This window comes from Taeniopygia guttata, chromosome 1, assembly GCF_048771995.1.
Source record: "Taeniopygia guttata chromosome 1, bTaeGut7.mat, whole genome shotgun sequence".
Taxonomy (NCBI): Eukaryota; Metazoa; Chordata; class Aves; order Passeriformes; family Estrildidae; genus Taeniopygia; species Taeniopygia guttata.
In genome coordinates this window covers 46,359,794-46,377,365 of record NC_133024.1, presented here as the reverse complement: position 1 = coordinate 46,377,365, position 17,572 = coordinate 46,359,794, and the positions used below count along the sequence as shown (strand labels likewise).

The 17,572-nt window shown below is 39.2% G+C and overlaps 1 protein-coding gene across 3 annotated transcripts in view; it reads right to left on the bottom strand.

Annotated features, from left to right (window-relative positions):
* Window positions 1-14,433, bottom strand: part of RBM26 (RNA binding motif protein 26) — a 50,478-nt gene extending 36,045 nt beyond the window's left edge. For 2 of the 3 annotated variants that reach the window (XM_012569773.5, XM_002199620.6), the window contains exons 1-5: window positions 13,943-14,311; window positions 3,130-3,248; window positions 2,323-2,459; window positions 1,328-1,416; window positions 543-754 (exon numbers count right to left, since the gene is read on the bottom strand). In XM_012569773.5, coding sequence (XP_012425227.1) covers window positions 543-754; window positions 1,328-1,416; window positions 2,323-2,459; window positions 3,130-3,248; window positions 13,943-14,013 — 628 coding nt within the window. In that variant the 5' untranslated portion in view covers window positions 14,014-14,311. Of the gene's footprint in view, window positions 1-542; window positions 755-1,327; window positions 1,417-2,322; window positions 2,460-3,129; window positions 3,249-13,942 lie in introns of all 3 variants that reach the window. The other variant, XM_012569772.5, reaches the window with a different exon arrangement.
* Window positions 14,434-17,572: the final 3,139 nt, after the last annotated feature.

Genomic DNA, 17,572 nt, shown 5'->3' with positions numbered 1-17,572 from the left:
ATTTCTGCAAACTACAGTACTAAAGCCTTAAGTCCTACAGATAGGTGCACAAATGCAAGTATTTATTGTAAGGATTTCGGCCCTTCACCTATGACACTAAAGAGGGGGCAAGACCAAAAGAACTGAGCTGTACTGTTCTGCTTGACAAGTCATTTACTGCCAAACAGGCAATTTCTCTGCCAGTTCCACCTTTATTAAATACAGTATTAATTTCTGTACCTCCCTAAACCAGATTCTGAGTTTCCTAAAACTTATGAAATGGAAATAACTTGTATTTTTCTGTCTCTCTTGAAACAATGCTTAAAATAGGCTAGCATAGCCACCTCAATACAAAGATATTAAAGAACAGAGGGTAAGAGAAGAAAACTGGCACTGAGAACACAATCACAGAAGCCTCATTTCTCCAGAAAACAAAGCTAAATTTGAACAAAGGAACAAGAACAATAGCTGAAATTCTAATACATTTAGAACACAGTTTTCAAGTTAAATTTCTAAATTTTGTAGAAAACATTCACCGTATTTTAGAGACCAACTGTTGGTACCTCTGCTTCGCGTTCTGCTCCGGCTTCTGCTCCGGTCTCGATCACGGTCCCTCAACCTCTCTTTGCTCCAACTCCTACTTCGACTCCTGCTGTAGCTCCGACTCCTCCCTCTCCGTCTGTTGTATCGATCCCTATAGGAATCTCTTCTGGGAGGATTTCGGTCATAATCCCTCTTCCGAGAACGTTCATCTTTTTTCCTTTCATCACGGCTTCTAAACATGCAATATTAGAGGTTAATTACAAGAATTATTAAGCCATAATTTGAAATCTTAACTACTTAAAGCTTAAAGAAATGTCAATGGAAAACTAGAGAAGAGCTACGAATTGTACGCAACTTAAGGCTACTTCTTTCTTCTCAGAAGGATTTTAAAATTAATTTTGCTTATTCGTTTTATTTTGACCATACCTAAGATTTTAAAAGATACATAAATTTCTGTTTCTGCCCAATACTACATTTCCCAAGTTGGAAACACTAAGACTTATTGAAAGGAATACTTCTAAATCAAAATTCAAACTCAGTATTGAGCAGAATAAATATTGCAATATAAACCACAAATCTAACACCAGAATTACTCCTAAAACTCTAAGGATAATAGGTCTGCACAACTCAAGAGACGGGTTACACTTACACACATTCACCACTTAACTACATATGCATAAAAGCAATAGAAGCCTTCTTTTTAGGCTTACTAAATGACAACACAGAAACGAAGTATTTAATTCACAAAAAATTCCAATCCATCTGATTACTGATATAATAGAAGGGGTTAAACAAAATTTTTTACCTGGTGTCTCTGTAGCGCGAACTTGACTGAGGAGGGCTGTGATTTAATCTTCGGGAGAACTTTTTCTCTCGCTCTTCCTCTTTAACTATCTGAATTCAAAGCATATATATAGTAGATCAAAACGTGAGTACACTAAAAATGCAGACTTCTGAATAACCAAATAAAACCAAAAACTCTGAACACTGAGCAATTAGCAGTAACACTGAAATTAAATATTTTAGTCTCTAACATAGTAAGAAAAAATTCATAAAATGTTTATTTATCTCTAGGAATATTCAAAGCCCTGTTTGAGAGAAAATAAAATAAACTTTATAGTGCTGCGCTGAAAATACAGCTGCTTTTACTGTAGGTAGACAAAAGCCATATTAAGGCTTTGGGAGGATTTGAGAAGGCATGGATATTCAACAACCAACACCAAAGTCTTTTTTTCATCTGCAGGTTATTTAGTTCAGTTCACACTTAAAACACTTTCACGCAGGCAAACTTGGGCTGCTACTGAAAAGCACAAACTTACTCTTCTGGCTCAATCAACAACATAAACATTTGTGACAAAAGGATGTTATCTGCACCAAGTGGCTGAAGGAATGAGAATTGCAATTTAGAATGGCAGCCTGGATTTATGGAGAATTAAAGTGCAGTACAATAACAGCAATTTTGACCAGAGAACTAATGCAGGTTATACTGCAGCTCCTACACTACTAAATAATCTCATTTACCTTTGCCTCAGCAAAACCACCTTGGTTTACGTTTGAAACACCCACTTGTGTTATAAAAATTGTGCAGTAGAGCTCAACATGCCAAGCACAAATCTTATTATTTATTTTAACGCTGTCATGTAGTTATTAATAATATTATTAATAAATATAAATTATTATTGCTATAAACTATAATAAATTGCTAATAACTATTACTAATAAGCACTATGACATTGAACACCTAAGCAAATTACATGAATGACGAAAAAGATGTACATGTAAATTAAAATCAACTCCCACCTCTTCCTTTTTTGTCTCTTTTTCTTGGTGCTGAAAAAATTCTACTTTCAGGCTTCCTGATGATGGCTGTTCCGGTGGAGGTAGGTAGCTTTTTGTATTCACAGCATCAAATAGTTTTTCCACAAATATCTGAGTTTCTGAAAGTAAAGAGTGTACAAATATCCATTATACAAAACCATGGTTAACATTTGCTTTAAAAAAACAGTAAATAACTCCAATAAATCCAGACAAGCAACCAAAACCTGCATTCAGCAAAACAACAAAGAGTATTTTCTTTAAATACTGTGTTCCTAATTTATATTTTCAAAGGACATTTATAGAGTCAAAAAACATGTCAATAATGAACAATAATAAAGCATCTGGAAAAATAATTTATGTCACATATATATAAATATATATATATATATACACAGAGGTTCAGTACTTGCCCAGGGAAGTTGTGGATGCTCCAGCCCTGGAAGCATTCAAGACCAGGTCAGACAAGGCCCTGATGAACCCGGTCTAGTGCGAGATGTCCCTGCCCAGGATAGAGGGCTGGAACTACAGGATCTTTACAGTCCCTTTCAACCTAAACCATTCTATCATTCTGTGCCTCTGTGAGTACTAACAAAACATATACCTAATATATGCGTGCTAACCTATACACCTAGGCCTTTTAAAATTACGTTATGAAAATTGAATTACATTCTACAAAGTAACAAAGCTAATAAAGAGATCAAAGACCAATTCTATGGTAAATGACTGCTTGAATAAATTGAACAAGACAGAATTTTCACTCAATCTCAATTGTTATGACAAAGTCCATACCTTTCTGAAGAAATACATCCAGCTGATCAACACACAATGCCTTCAGTTCCTTTTCACTTTTATCCTTCTTTACCAAAGCCAGAACATATTTAGCTAGGGCAGACGGATCTGCATCACATCTGCAAATAGATTAGTTAGGAAAAAAAAGCAATTTAATTACAGAAATTAATGTCTGAAACTAGTATAACCAATACATATATGGGACAAAATAATTTCCTACCAAAGCAATTGAAAAATACTCAGGTGTATTTTTCAAAATAGAGTCCATATAGATAACATTTCTAAGTATCACTTTCCTTTTCAAGAGAACAACTGCCTAGAATATTTCCTAACAATACTGCACAGAGAACATCAGAGCTAACTACAACAAACTGTTTCATAAGAAACAGCCTCAATTGCCTGGCTTGTATTAAAAACAAACACAATGAATCAATAATTCTGAATGTAACACTGAGTAACTGTTATCTGGGAAAAGTCGGTCTATCCAATTACAAATTAATACAGTGATACAGTAGAAGTGATCTATGCTACAAAAAAAAAATAATCAGACTCTCAAGTATTCTCTAAAATACACTTTTGAACATTCTTATTACTACTTACATATGAACACCATGGAAACAGAAACTGATTTTTTCACTTTCAAACTTATGTTTCAAAAGCCTAAATCCATACATTGTAACAGAGACTTCTACAAGAGATACACTGAAAATGGAGCGAAATTTAGGGGATCGTTATCCATTTGGCATGTGAATTCAGAATTCAACCTACAATTAAATACAGAGCACCTTAGTGTAGAAGTTGATGGTCTTATGCACATTAACAAGGAACTTAGAATGAAGAAAGCCATGTATCCACATTCAGTACAACATAATTTAATATTAGTGGCATCTTTTTTTATTCTACAATGTTTCATAAATAGGAATCTACAATGAACTTGGTGGTGGTGTTGTAAAGCCTGCCAAATCAAGCGAGAGTACTGCATAAAACCATTCATGCTTCAAAAAGAGTAACTAACGAAATAGTGAGACGCTTTCTTAAGCAACTTAATCTCCTTATTTACCATATACCAAAGGAACACTTCAGGCCCCACAAAACACCAGAAGATTGAATGGATGCATACCAATTATGTGATAAAGACAACTTATTTGGGTGGTCATCAAAGTTTGTAATGTTTTAAAGAATAACAAGAAGAAAAAATTGCATTGGTGCATCCTAACTGTACATTCTGTCTAGAAAAAATGACCAATAAGAAAAATAAATCCATGGTCAGGCAGTTGCACCAAATATAAACACTACACAAATACTGCCCTAGCATAGAGGTCTAACAGTCATAATAAAGGAATAAGAAGTTTGAAATCCCTTACACAATGAGTAAGATACAAATACTGAAGCTTAATTATTAATCTAAATGTTGATCATTGCTTTGACATTATTTTGGACACTGGGCAAAAGAACCTAAGTCCCTAAACAAACACATCACAACACCTAATTGCTCTCACCAGAGAAACTTATCTCTTGCACAGCAAGCAACATCCCTCATGCAAACATATCTGCTAAGCAAAGGAAGCCTATCTGTCAGCATCACTCATAGAGAGCCTGGGCTCAGCACAGAGAGCCCTGAAGTTAAAGGTCAGAGCTTCAAACATAACCCAGCATCTTTTAAAAAGCAGGCAATACTAGAATTTCATGCTGAAAAAGCAACTTGGGCTGCTAGTAGATGTACCACTGTATTCCACGTTAGTCTGCATTATTTATGGATACTGGAAGCAGGAGTTCATAATCACTGAAAAAGGACCCACGGACACTAAATTAACAAAATGAGAATATTTACTGCTAATCAAAAACCAGACTGCACACTGACTTAAAATTCTTCAGAAATGTTTCACATCTAGTTTGCTCCATTCAGGTCTAGCAATTCTTTTTCCAGAAGAAACTATAGTCCAAGCACCAAGTCAGTGCACAACTTGACACAACCTCATACAATGAGAGCAGTAGGACTCTTTAATGCTGAAAGCTCTTGAGCATATCAGCCAAGCAGATTCTCTAAAAGCCCACTGTGGAACAGTATTCATCACAGGTTGTATTGAGCATTCTCGCTCAGCCTTCAGCAGGCTTGAAGACCAGCATTTTATAATCTCTCAATCCTTGAATTGAAAAGTTATTAGCTTTTTTTACTGTTTCTTCATGCAACTTCAAAGGCATTACAGATTTTCAATACTTTCCCAGTTTCAAGTTGAATTGTGCCATGGAAAATTAATGTGCTGTTTTCATCATGACAGGTGGGGAGCAGACAATCTTCACATGATTATCCTCAGTTTTCCTTTTTTAATTTCAGTTTTCATAAATTTGGTTCTCCTTTGATAATACAGTCAGCTGTTGTTCAAAATCTGCTACAACTTACTTAAATGACATGTGGACTCAAAATTTAGTGGGGGGGAGGGGGAAGGAGAAAAAGGAGGGGGAAAAAGCCCCAAGGCAGTCTAGAAGGTAAAAACTTAGTGCTCTTAACTACTATGATGTGTTTTAATTCTCCAGCTCCTACAGCACTGACTATACAACAACCTCATATTCAGTTTAAAGCAATTCCCCTTTCAGGAGCAGGATACAAACCAGAAAATCTCTGGAAAGCCATCTAGACTGTAACAAAATAAACAAACCATAAACTATCCCCCAAAAAACAAATCAAAAAACCCACAAAACCAACAAACAAAACCTCAACATTATGTTTAAAAATAATGAACAGTTAACGCTTTCATTCTCCCTGCCATGATGACTTCGGAAATCTTAGCAATCCTGTCTACCCCAGGAGTCATGCACCCAACTCCAAGATATGCTTATGAAAATATTCTCAATGAAAATGTACTATAATTTGCAGAACACGGGATCACCACTCATGCACATGTTTCAACATTTGTCACCCCGTAAGGCCACATATAAACAATGCAAAATAATCATACTGAATTCTACTATTATTATCATTCAGTGTGTACAGGGGAATTTCAACAACAATAAGAATTTACATGCTTTCAATTTTGGCTACTTAACAAATACTATTTTTCAAAATATACTAACAGGCAAATTATTTCAAATTGATGCTCATCAAGCAATAATGAATACAGTGAGTTTTGTGGCACAGATGAAGATGCTTTCGTAAATCAACACTAGGATTTTATGTGCTTTCTTTTAATTTCTTAAAATTAAACTACAAATGATCTCTACACAGATAGAGGCTGACATCCTTTTTTAGCTACTAACTTGAAACAGAAGTCTCTTCTATATCTATTCTTTAAAGATTGAAAAAACCCACAATTTATCTGTTTTCTCCACACTAAGGTGAAGACTGTTTCTGCAGATAGTATCTTAAATAAATCTAACAAGTCTATAATATGATCTTTTATGGCTTTTCAAACTCTTGTAAAATGCTTTTTTTTAAGATTATGCTAAAATTAAATTGCTAGCAACCTCAAGTGGTGGAATAGAAGACTAGTAAAAAAGTTAAAAAAAATTAAAGTTTACAAAACTGTGAATAAAGGAAGTCTGCCTGAAAATTTTATAGCTATCAAGAGTTCTAGACATAATCTTTAATAATTTTGTTTGGGGGGAGAGTTTCCTTTCTACTTTTTCACTCAAATGCAATTCTGAAATGTGCTGTATAAATTCTCCATCTACTAGTTAAGTCAAAATCTGCTGGTTTGGATTATGGGGCCTTGAGTTTTTCTGATAAAGAAGATCTTATGTTCTCTAGTTTAACAGTATTTTCTTAGAGAATAGCAGCCTTTGTGTGTGAATAATACGCAATATGCTTGCTCTGTCTCTGTTGTGCATACATGGATTTTTCACCGATTTTGAGGTAGATTTGTCAGTTTTTCTAAACCTCTTTGTCTTGCATTTTACGCTTTTATAAGCGACTTCGTTTTGTTAACAAGTAATGTGAGAAAAAAGAAAACAGTAAAGGCATCCATGCTGATGGTAGCAAATATACAGTGTAGCACAACGATTTATCATACTACGCATGTATCCTGCTATATTCTTCCAGATTGAAAGATAATAGAGAAAGATCTTTAACTGGTATCTCAGAAAAATGAGAATACCACCAACACATTTAAAATACTATAACTTGCTCTAAAAATAAACAAAAAGTTTATATTTTGATTCTCATTGAATTATATATATTTTCAGTTACTAAATACAGGTTTGAAACCTTAGCCAAACTCGAATATACTGTGGTATATCAGTCCTTACCATAAATACAATTTGTGCATTACAAGTGTGACAAAATTTTATAGATAACTTCATTATGATAACACCTGGCTACTAGAAAAATGGTCACATTCATCAAGGCATGTTGAAAAACATTTCTCAACTCTGATTTCCCTATCTTCATCCCCTCAACATCTTGTAGGCATGTGCTGCAAGCACTAATACACACCTGTAATCACAAATTTCTCCTCCTGTTTTCACTTTTGTGTTTTCTTTAACAAACAAACAAACACCAGCTGGCATAAGTAATCTAAATTAATTTCCACTGCTGCAAGTATATCCCAGTGTGTGCTACCATTAAACACCATACCATGTTTTCTTACACCAAAGTTCTGAATATGTATCATATATTCAGAAATATATATATCATTGCTCCTAGCAATGATATGTTTTTAAAAATGTTTTTACCTCTAGTAATACTCTTTTGCAGTCTGTACTCTCTAAGTCAGAAAATACATAGTACCTATTTCTCTCTCTTAAACAAGGGAGATTGCTCATATAATCCTGCTTTAATAAACAGTATTGAATATACAGGCATCGATGGAAGAATTCTCTTGCTAGATCTCTACCTGTTCTTCAGAGAATTATACCGATACCTCCAATTGCTATGCAACAGATAGAAGCTTCAAAAAGGAAAGCAATTCCCCAATATACTGCTCAGTCACAGAAGGAACAGTTCAATAAAGCTCACAGGGAAGTTCAAAACCTCATGTTTCTGACTTCATGTTGTTTTGCAGTCATTATTTGAAATTACTATTTCAAATAAAGATACACCAGAAAAGCTGAAACTGTCAGGGTAAATTTAAGTCTTAATTTTTTTTGCTGTAAATAATATTTAAAAAAGGAAAAGTAATTTGGCTGAGCCACCTCTCAGTACAGTATTTTCTTCTTATTTTGAATACTCTGCAATTCATTAAACACTTTTAAACATATCTGTTTGCAATACTCACATTTTTGTAATATAAAATATGCTCTGAGAACCCACTTCGACTTTTTTAATCACCAGGCAACTACAGACTTTAGCCTTAACTGAGAAATGCAGTATATGTGGAATAGATATTACAGGTGTTTGCAAGAACACATTAGTTGTGTAGCTGTATGTTCAAAAGCCATTATTAACACAGCTTACGCTGTATGCACACACTACTTTTTTAAGATGTAAAGAACTACACAAGGGGATTTACTTCTTCAGTTTTAAAATTAATGTACAAACCAAAAAGATGCTGCAAATCCTGAAACTAGTTCCTTGACAAATTTTAACTACCACAACACACTGAAACCTCAGAAGCATGTCTGTAGTCCTCCAGGCAGCAAATGGTGTTGCTGTAAAGGAAATAACATGTAGGTGCATGCTATTTGTTGCGCTCTGATCCTGAGAGTCAATAACCTAAATTTCAGAGTCTAGTTTTGTTGCCTGAAGACCGACTGCTAAAATACTGCTCAGCTCTTGACATTAAGCAAGGTGGACATCGCTGTGTTTGAAGGCTGAGAGAAATGCTTTCTACTTGAAGAGCTGAGTGGTTGCAAAAAGATGTACACAGCATAATGGGCAGCCTAATTCAGGCAGTTGCACCACTCTGTTGTTACTTAAGAAAAAAAAAAATCTATAAAAAGTTATGGTGTAAACTTACTTCAATAAGTAAAATGAATGACAAACTCATTCAGCAAGATCCAACTTTGATCTTGAGACACTATCGTGGCTGAGAAGGACCACTCTTATGTTACTCACTTTAATTAACTCTCTAACAGTACTTAAAGCAATAGAAACACATTGAGGAACGCTGCAGCCTCCAAAGCTGCTATTCAAGCTAATGATACCATTAAATCAGTTCTAAATTATTCTGATACCCAGATCTGACATGTTCATACAGCTGCAACCAGTAATTGGCAGCCTAGAATACCATCCCTAGATTCAAGACAGCTCTCATGAGGAAGAACAGCTGTCAGCTTGCTGGCTCTCCAGCACCTATTCAATGCAGAAAGCAAAACTCATCATAGTTTCTCTGTGACTTGCAGTGCAGTCAAAGGAGTTTCACTTCACTGCTGATATTCACTGCAAGAACAAAAAAGGTTTCCTGTAACAGGAGTAATTTTCTTATTTTCATTTTCTGCTTTCAACTATACCTAATAATAACAATCTTTTAATACTAACATAATACTTTTACAAAGAAGCTTAGCAGTATTGGCACTCTAAGATAGGAACCTTGATTTCTCAAATACAGTAGCTCTCTGTGAGACAGGTGAACAGACTATCAAGTTTCATAGCAGGTGTAGAAAAATAACTAGTGTCAAAAATTACATACCAGTGACATGCATTTATGCTTTATTTATCCTAGTTACAAATAGCTTCACACAAGGTGTTAACAAAGTAAGGGAAATGAAGAGAAATGCTCATTGCTTCTGAACTTCTTATGAAGTTTCATGGAAAATGAGAGCAATCTCATGGTGGCCCAATGAGTGTTACTGATAGGATGATGTGCCACATTAAAATGAAAAAGGTTTTTCATTTTAACTGATTTCTGCTTTCAATGTCCTGGCTTATTAGCATATTGCTTACACCACTGTTAAACTCTTTTTATTCACTACCTTTCAGTAGTACCAGTCAGTACCAGTAATCTGTAAAGCCAAAAAAAAAAGGGCTAAAAAGCTTGACAAACTTGACAAACAAAAAGAATAGTGATAGCATAACACCAGAGGACACAGATCACTTGCCAAAAAATATTCCAACGATAAATATACTCAAAATATTTTTTAAACAACTTTCATTTTATTCCATCTGATACAAGTTGTTACAATGCCACATTCACTTACAGAATTCACCAATGCAAAATACTTCTCCATTTCAATGAGGTATGCCTAAATACTGCACAAATGCTGTGGTAGGCATTTCATCTTTTTTTTCAAGTTTGATTTAGTACAGGAAGAAATGTTCACAAAAATGTAAATACAGTGACGTGGAAAAAAATTAGATGTGGGAGCCTTAATGAAATTGAAAGCAAAATTCAGCAGGCCACAAATATTTCAATTTAATTTATTTTACAAAAAGTAATTAAAACCAAGGAAATTTTCCAGTGTAGAGAATTAGGGCAAGGGGGAGAACATTACAATGTCTTAAAAGCGAAATTTTGAGTGTAGCATTAGTACAAAAAGCTATTTTTTTCACAAGTAGAAATGCAAACAAATTTTAAAAAAATTACAGAAATCCCTACTTGAAACTTCGTCAAGCCAGATATCAGGATATTCCAGCATGGACTATATACACAGTTTATCGAGTATCAGGAATGGGCTTGCAGGAAAGAAACCCATCACAATTGACAGGCTCAGTGAGTGCCTCGCTAGTACAGAAATCAGAAGTGACAGGCAGACAGTTATATTCCAAGTTTAACATTTTCCAACACTTGACAGAAACCATGACACGAACAAGAAAGTGTGTAATACCAGCAACTTAGTTCATTGCTGTCCGCAAGCAAGGAGGATGACTGGTAACAAAATGCCTTCTTTACAGAGCTGACTGGAGTTGACGATACAAGATCATTCTAGTCAAACACACAGTAGCCACAGCACAAAAAGCCTCTTGCCACTTTATTTGTATTGGTATTACGTTTTCATGGCTCTATCTGCAATGATTCTGTGTGTATATTTAGCAATTCTGCACGAAGAGTTATTTCCAAAACTACAAAAGAAACCCCTTCTTGAGCTGTAGAAAGCTCCTACAGACCTGTTACCCCTCAAACGGAGCTGGACTGTGCAAATGCTCTAGCATGACAGCATTTGCAGTTTCTGCCTCACTGCAACAAGACAAAACTCACATAAGGCCTTTTTGTACGGATGATCACCAAGGCTTTGCCAAAGGCATTAGAGTAGCCCAAAACAAACAAACAAACCCAACAACCTACCACTAACAAAATTCCAAATCTTAAATCCTCCACCATCTCTCCCCTTCAAACATTCTTGTCTATGAACAGTGTTTCCCAGAGACTCCACTGGAAAGCAGTCCAACAACTAAATCTCGTCCAGTCCATATAATTATGTAACACACTTGTTTCATTATATGAAGAAGTCGGCATTTTTAGAACTGTTTAAAGATAAAATGAGACAATTTTTGTGGCTATTGCTATATTAATTCTGAAACATTATGTTTTAGAAGCATATGCATTATGGCCGTCGGAACAAGTTACACATCCTGATTAAAAAAGGTTAGCTCCTTGAAAAGGGCAACTTGGAAAGGGCAGCATGTTCTAACTACTCAGCTCCAGGTAACTAGCACATAAATACAGATCTAGACATGTTTTTATAAAATTTATTTACGTTTCTTCTTAAATGCACTTCTCCCCTTAAAACCACCAAGACACCACCTCCAAAATGACCTAATACAGTGGTGTCTTTCTTAGTGTACTTAGGAGCTTAAGCCACGTATCTTGCAGCTAAAGGTTTCTGAAAGAGCCACAAGACAACACTTCGCACTTTTGTTTCATTAACAGGAAAAGACAAGTCAAAAATCATTTTTGGGTACGCCAAAACCTTCAGAGGATCAGCAGTTAGCACCTCACGGCACCAGTAGAGCAACAGTTACTTCTTCAGAAGCAGCTGCACACTGAAATTTTCATACAGCCAGAAGCTACAGCTGTAGTCACACACTTCAGACAGCTGACACCAAAAGCACCTCCAGTATTTGACTGCTAGGAAAGGACAATACAACTCCACCAACTCTAACATCTACTCAACAATGCAGTTACACAGGACACTGCAGAAAACTGAATAACTGCCGGTTTGTTTCCTCCAAAGCTAAAAATGCAGAGAACTCATCATCCTCCAGACCAGCATCTCCCTAGCTCTGCACAGTTTTCCAAAACAACAACCACATTTGATCTGCTCACACACCACATTTAACTTAACAGATACATGCTGGTCTCCTTAGTGGAAAAAAGCAGAAAATTGCACTGATCACGAAAGCTGAAAATCTCAATTTCGCCCTTTAATGGCTGACTATTGCTAAGAGAGCTCATGGTTTAATATTCAAACAAAGAAATGTGGAACTACCCGAGTCTGTTCCAAGACTCTTAACCAGCACACTCTAAAATACTGTCATTAAACTGCTGATTGCTATTAACAAAATATTCATACAAGTACCCAGAAACTAATAGTGAGCATTACGCAGCAGAGGACAAGGGAAATCTATTACCCCAGAACACAACATATTGCATTATAATGACCCAACATAAAAAGTAATTCACCTCCTCCAAACTACAGTTTTACAAGATGGTGCCCTTTTTTCCCTGAAAATAAAATTCTTAAATGTCAAACCTCCTTTCTAACGAAGACACTCAGTGTAATTTGTTGCAGGCCTAATTCAAAGACCGCTGAAAGTAAATTCATAGTTCATATCTATTTCAATGTAGTTTGGATGAGACCCTATGCAATAAAGGAGAGCCACCACCTCCCCCCACTACCTCAAAAAAAAAAAAAAAAAGCCAAAAAAAAAGCCTCAAACAAACAAAAGAACAACCCAAGTGGAGCTCTCCCAAAAAATGTCACAGCATTTTATAATCTTTTGAATTTATTTCGGCATAAGCCCTACAAACTGTATCTGTACCTACAAATACTTAACTAATGGCTATGGAAGCAATAAAGCAATTTTTGCTTCCCCATCTGAACTCGTCAAGAGATAAATTGAGCAAACACCTCAGCGTAAAAGTTAACACCAGGCTGAATTCAGAAGTTCTAGTTCATTTAACTCAAATCCAACTCCAGCAAATTTAATTCAGACATGTCAAAATAGTGGTTCAAAATGACAAAAAGAGTACATGCCTTCACCTGTAGACCCCATACTTCCAGAAGATAAACCTTTACAACTAAGTTCACACTCTAGTTCCACTAAAATATCATTCAGAGAAGGAAGACGCATTTGCAGAAGAGCCCCACTTACTCACACGGATGTTATCCGCGGAGGGCACGCACGTATTCACAAACAGGCAAATTGTTCTCTGGAACTCCTACTCCCAAGTCCCCTACTGATGCAATTTTTATTTGGGGGAAGGGAAATCAGAAAGCATCAAATACTCAACCAAGAATGATGTGCAACGAGTCTGTAGCAAATGCTACTGGGAAGATCCCAGGATCCCGCAAGACGTCCCAGTGCACCTGGGGCTCTCTCGGAGAAGGTCCCTGCACAGGGCGGCGGGCCGTGCTCACTAACGTGGCCTCTCCGGGGGCACAGCGAGCCGCGCACGCACACACAGCGTCTCCCGCTCTCCCTGGGCTACAAAGGGAAGAGCAACGCGGTCGCTAGGGGGGGGAATCTGCATCCTCCGGAGGAAAATGGTCCTACCTCCCAGCCGAGGACGGCGACGGGAGAGCGGGAGAGCGCAAGAACGACGCAGCCCCTCACACACGGCGGCCGGGGAAGGAGGGTGGGTGCTGAGAGGGCATCTCCCGGGATGCCCTCCCGGGACTCGCCGGTACCGCGCTTCCCGCCCCTGCGGATCCCCATCTTCTACAAGGGGAAGGTTTATTTCTGGTAGCGAGAGGGCGAGGAAGGGTCGCGGTTACTCACATGGGCTCCAAGGTTTTGCTGAGCCAGGATTTCAGCGCCTCGAAGTTTTCTATGATCATTTTAACCACCATCCAGAGCGGCCCGGGCCCCCCGCCTCCCCGCCAGCAGCAGCAGCAGAAGCCCCGGCGGCGGGGTCCGCGCCGCTCGCCGGCCGGCGCCCCGGCTCCCGCCGCACCTCCCCGCACTCTCCGCCGCCTCCCGGCTCGGCCGAGGCCGCCCGGCAGGGGCCGGAGGCCCAGCGACACCGAGGGGGCGGAACCAGCCGAGCAGCGGCTACTTCCCTCGGGCCCCGCTCTCGCCGCTCCTCTGCCGGGGAGCGCGTCCCGGGCGCTGCGCAGGTGCCCCCCTGCCGAGGGCGGCGCGGCCGAGCGCGGCGGAGGTGCGGTGCGGTGCGGTGCGGGACGGTGCGGGACCGGCGGCCGCCCTGAGCCGCAGCGCCCGACACAGCGAGCGCCCGAGAGAGCGGGTAAGATGGCGGCGCCCCGCTGTCGCGAGAGCCCAGAGTCTCGCGAGTGCGGGCGGCGCGCGGGGGCTGCCGGGAGGCGGGGCCGGGCGGGGCGGGCGGGGCTGCGGGGCTGGACCCTTCAGAGCCCGCGCGTCCTGGGCCGCTGTGGGTTGGCGGAGCGGTGCTCCAGGGCAAAGGAAATACCATTGTGTGTTCCCGACTGGTGTTTGAAATGCGCATGTACTTGTTTGGTTACTTGGAAACGCTGTTTCCCTACCTAATATGATCACAGAACGGGTGAGGTTGGAAGGGACCACATTGGGTCGCCTGGCCCAGCCTCCCTGCTCTGGCAGGGTCATCCTAGAGCACACGGAACAGGGTTTCTGCCAGATCGTTCTTGAAACTCCTTTAAGGAACATAACCTCTCTGGACTTTCTGTTCTTGAGCACAGTCACCTGCACAGTCAAGAAGTTCTTCCTCAGATTCAGGTGCAACTTCCTGTGCATCAGTTTCTGCCGATTGCCTCTTGTCCTATTGCTCATCACCACTGCAGAACCTGGCTTCGTGCTCTTGGCACCTTTCCTTCAGATAATCGTTGATGAGACCCCTCTCAGTTGTCTCTTCTTGAGATTGAACAGGCCCAGCTCCCTCAGCCTTTCCTTGTAAGAGAAATGCTCCAACCCCTTAATCCACAGCACCTGGACCTGCTCCAGGAGCTCCATGTCTCATACTGGGGAGCCCAGAACTGGACTCAGCACTTCAGATGTGGCCTCACCAGGCCTGAGCAGAATCATCTCCCACAACCTACTGGCAGTGATGCACCCGAGGATACCATTGGCCTTCTTCGCCACCAGGGCACACTGCTGGCTCATGGACAACATGTTCATCAGGAACCCCAGGTCTTCCCGAGCACAGCCGCTTTCCAGCAGATCACCATCAATCTGTACTGGTACTTGGGATCATTCCTTGTAATAAACCCACAGCTGCCTCCTGTCCAGCAGAGAGCAGTCCCCCAGTCCCAGGCAGCCGGGAGTTGCTGCAATAAGGAACCGCACCCTGGACAAGCAGGAAGGGAGGCACAGCCGGTAGTCCTTCAGCTCCCCACACGCAAACTCCCATAAATGATTGCAACAGGAAAAGGGAAAACACCCAAATATATATATATATATATAATTTTTTAAAGCTTTCTTTCTTTTTTTTTTTTTTAAGAAGAGGTAAGAGCAAAAAAAAGTGTTTGAAAACATGGGAGCTGGCAGCAGAGGAAGACATGGGAAGTCCCAACTCCTCAGGGTGCACCTGGTGAGAGCCCAGCCCACACCGCTGGTCAGACACCCTGTGGACAGCGGCGGTGGGAGCACGTAGGACGGCCCCCTGCACACCTGTGTCCACCAAGGTGGCACCTTCCCATGGAAAGTTATGTGCTGCTTTCTCTGGTACCTGGGGTTAACCGAGCACTGAAAGAAAATGCTCCCACTCGATGTCCCTCAGTCAGATTGATCTGCGCTTCTCAAAGATCTGCATCCCGCCTGAGCTCCCACACCAGGCGTTCTGCACAGGCAGCGCACAATGGGAAGTGTTTCATGGAAATCATTCATTCTGCCTTTCTTGGGGTGGCGCTAAGCTGCCTGCCTGGTGCTCTCAGAGAGAGAGGAACTTCAGTAATTCACTCTCACCAAGACGGCTAAATGAGAGCTGGAGGAGGCTAAGGCTGCCTGCACACAATTATTTGTGACTTGATTATGATCCTTGGAAGTTTGTTGAAGACTGGAGAGTGTGGCAAGCCAACCAAATAAGCTGCCAGCATAGTTGGTACTCTGGTGAGGACTTCCCAATTACAAGATACACTTCAGTTTCCCTGCATAGTGAAGAATGAACCTCACATCCTCTCAGTAGACAGAAAATTGCCAGAGCCTGAAATTTTCTGGAGACTGTTCTAGAAACGTGTAAAAAATCCTCAACTGACAGTCACTGACTTGTAGGTTTACTCCCCATGAACATGTAAAAAAGGTCACTAACCTTGGGATTCTGATGGGTCTCTGAAGCGACAGGCACACAGAGATTAGACATTGTGATAAAAATCTTAATTTGGTTTTGGAACTGTCCCCTCAATCCTTTGCAAAAGCCAGTGTCTAGTGAAAATAATTTAGGCAAGGACTGCATTCAAGTTGCATTCACTGCAACTACCTTTGATCATTGGGTATACAACAGCTATCAAAAAACCGCAGCCTCTAAGGCTTTCCCCATGTAAATCTATGGATGTAATCACGGTAGCAACTTTTCTTTTTTTTTAGATACTTCACTTTCTAAACTGCTTTTCCAGCCATTTGGGCACACAATGCTGTAAGTAAATGAAATTAGTGATCACAAAACTGTTTTCACAGATACATTTTATGCACTGGATAAGACTTGTCTGCATGTGGTAGTTTTTGGACATTTCTGTGTTTATAAAAGTGTGCTGTTGTCACACTTCTGTGATAATATTCAGAGTAACTGAAATAAATAAATAAATAAATGCGGCTGACATTCCCAATTCTAGAGTTTGTGACTTGAAATCTTAAAAGCCTTATAAATATTTACATCCCACATCTTCAGAAGTGACTGCAATGTTTTGTAGCATCTTTTGGGAAATATTCATTTAATCTCACAGCTGGAATTACAGAAGTACAAAATAAAATTATTTATTAGAACTGAGGAAATAATTTCCTTTGAAATATAAAGTGTCTTCTATATAATAAGGTGGTTTCTATTTAAGATGCAATACCTTTAGGTTCTTAGTAGCAGTTTTTAAAACAAACACAAAAAAGGAATAGTTTTTATTTAATTCAAACTTCATTCACATATGAAATCAGTACATTAACTAAATCAAAAATCATAAAGATCATGTTTCATTTAAGGCAACATAAGTATCTGTACAAAGGGTCAAAGTAATAATTAACTACTACAGTGTCATAATTCTGTAAGACAAATAAGTTTTTATTTCTCATATAGCTGTTCAATAGAAAATTCACAAACTGTTTAAGCAAAAAAAAAAAATCACCTGAATTTCATCCCTACCTGTAAAAAGAAGCTCTGAATGAGGATAACAAGAAAAAAGGAACAAGCTGAACAGCTATCCTTAGTTTCAACAATTTAACACTTTCATTTAAGTAATCGGTTTCAGCTGATACATGATAGTGATAGTCCAT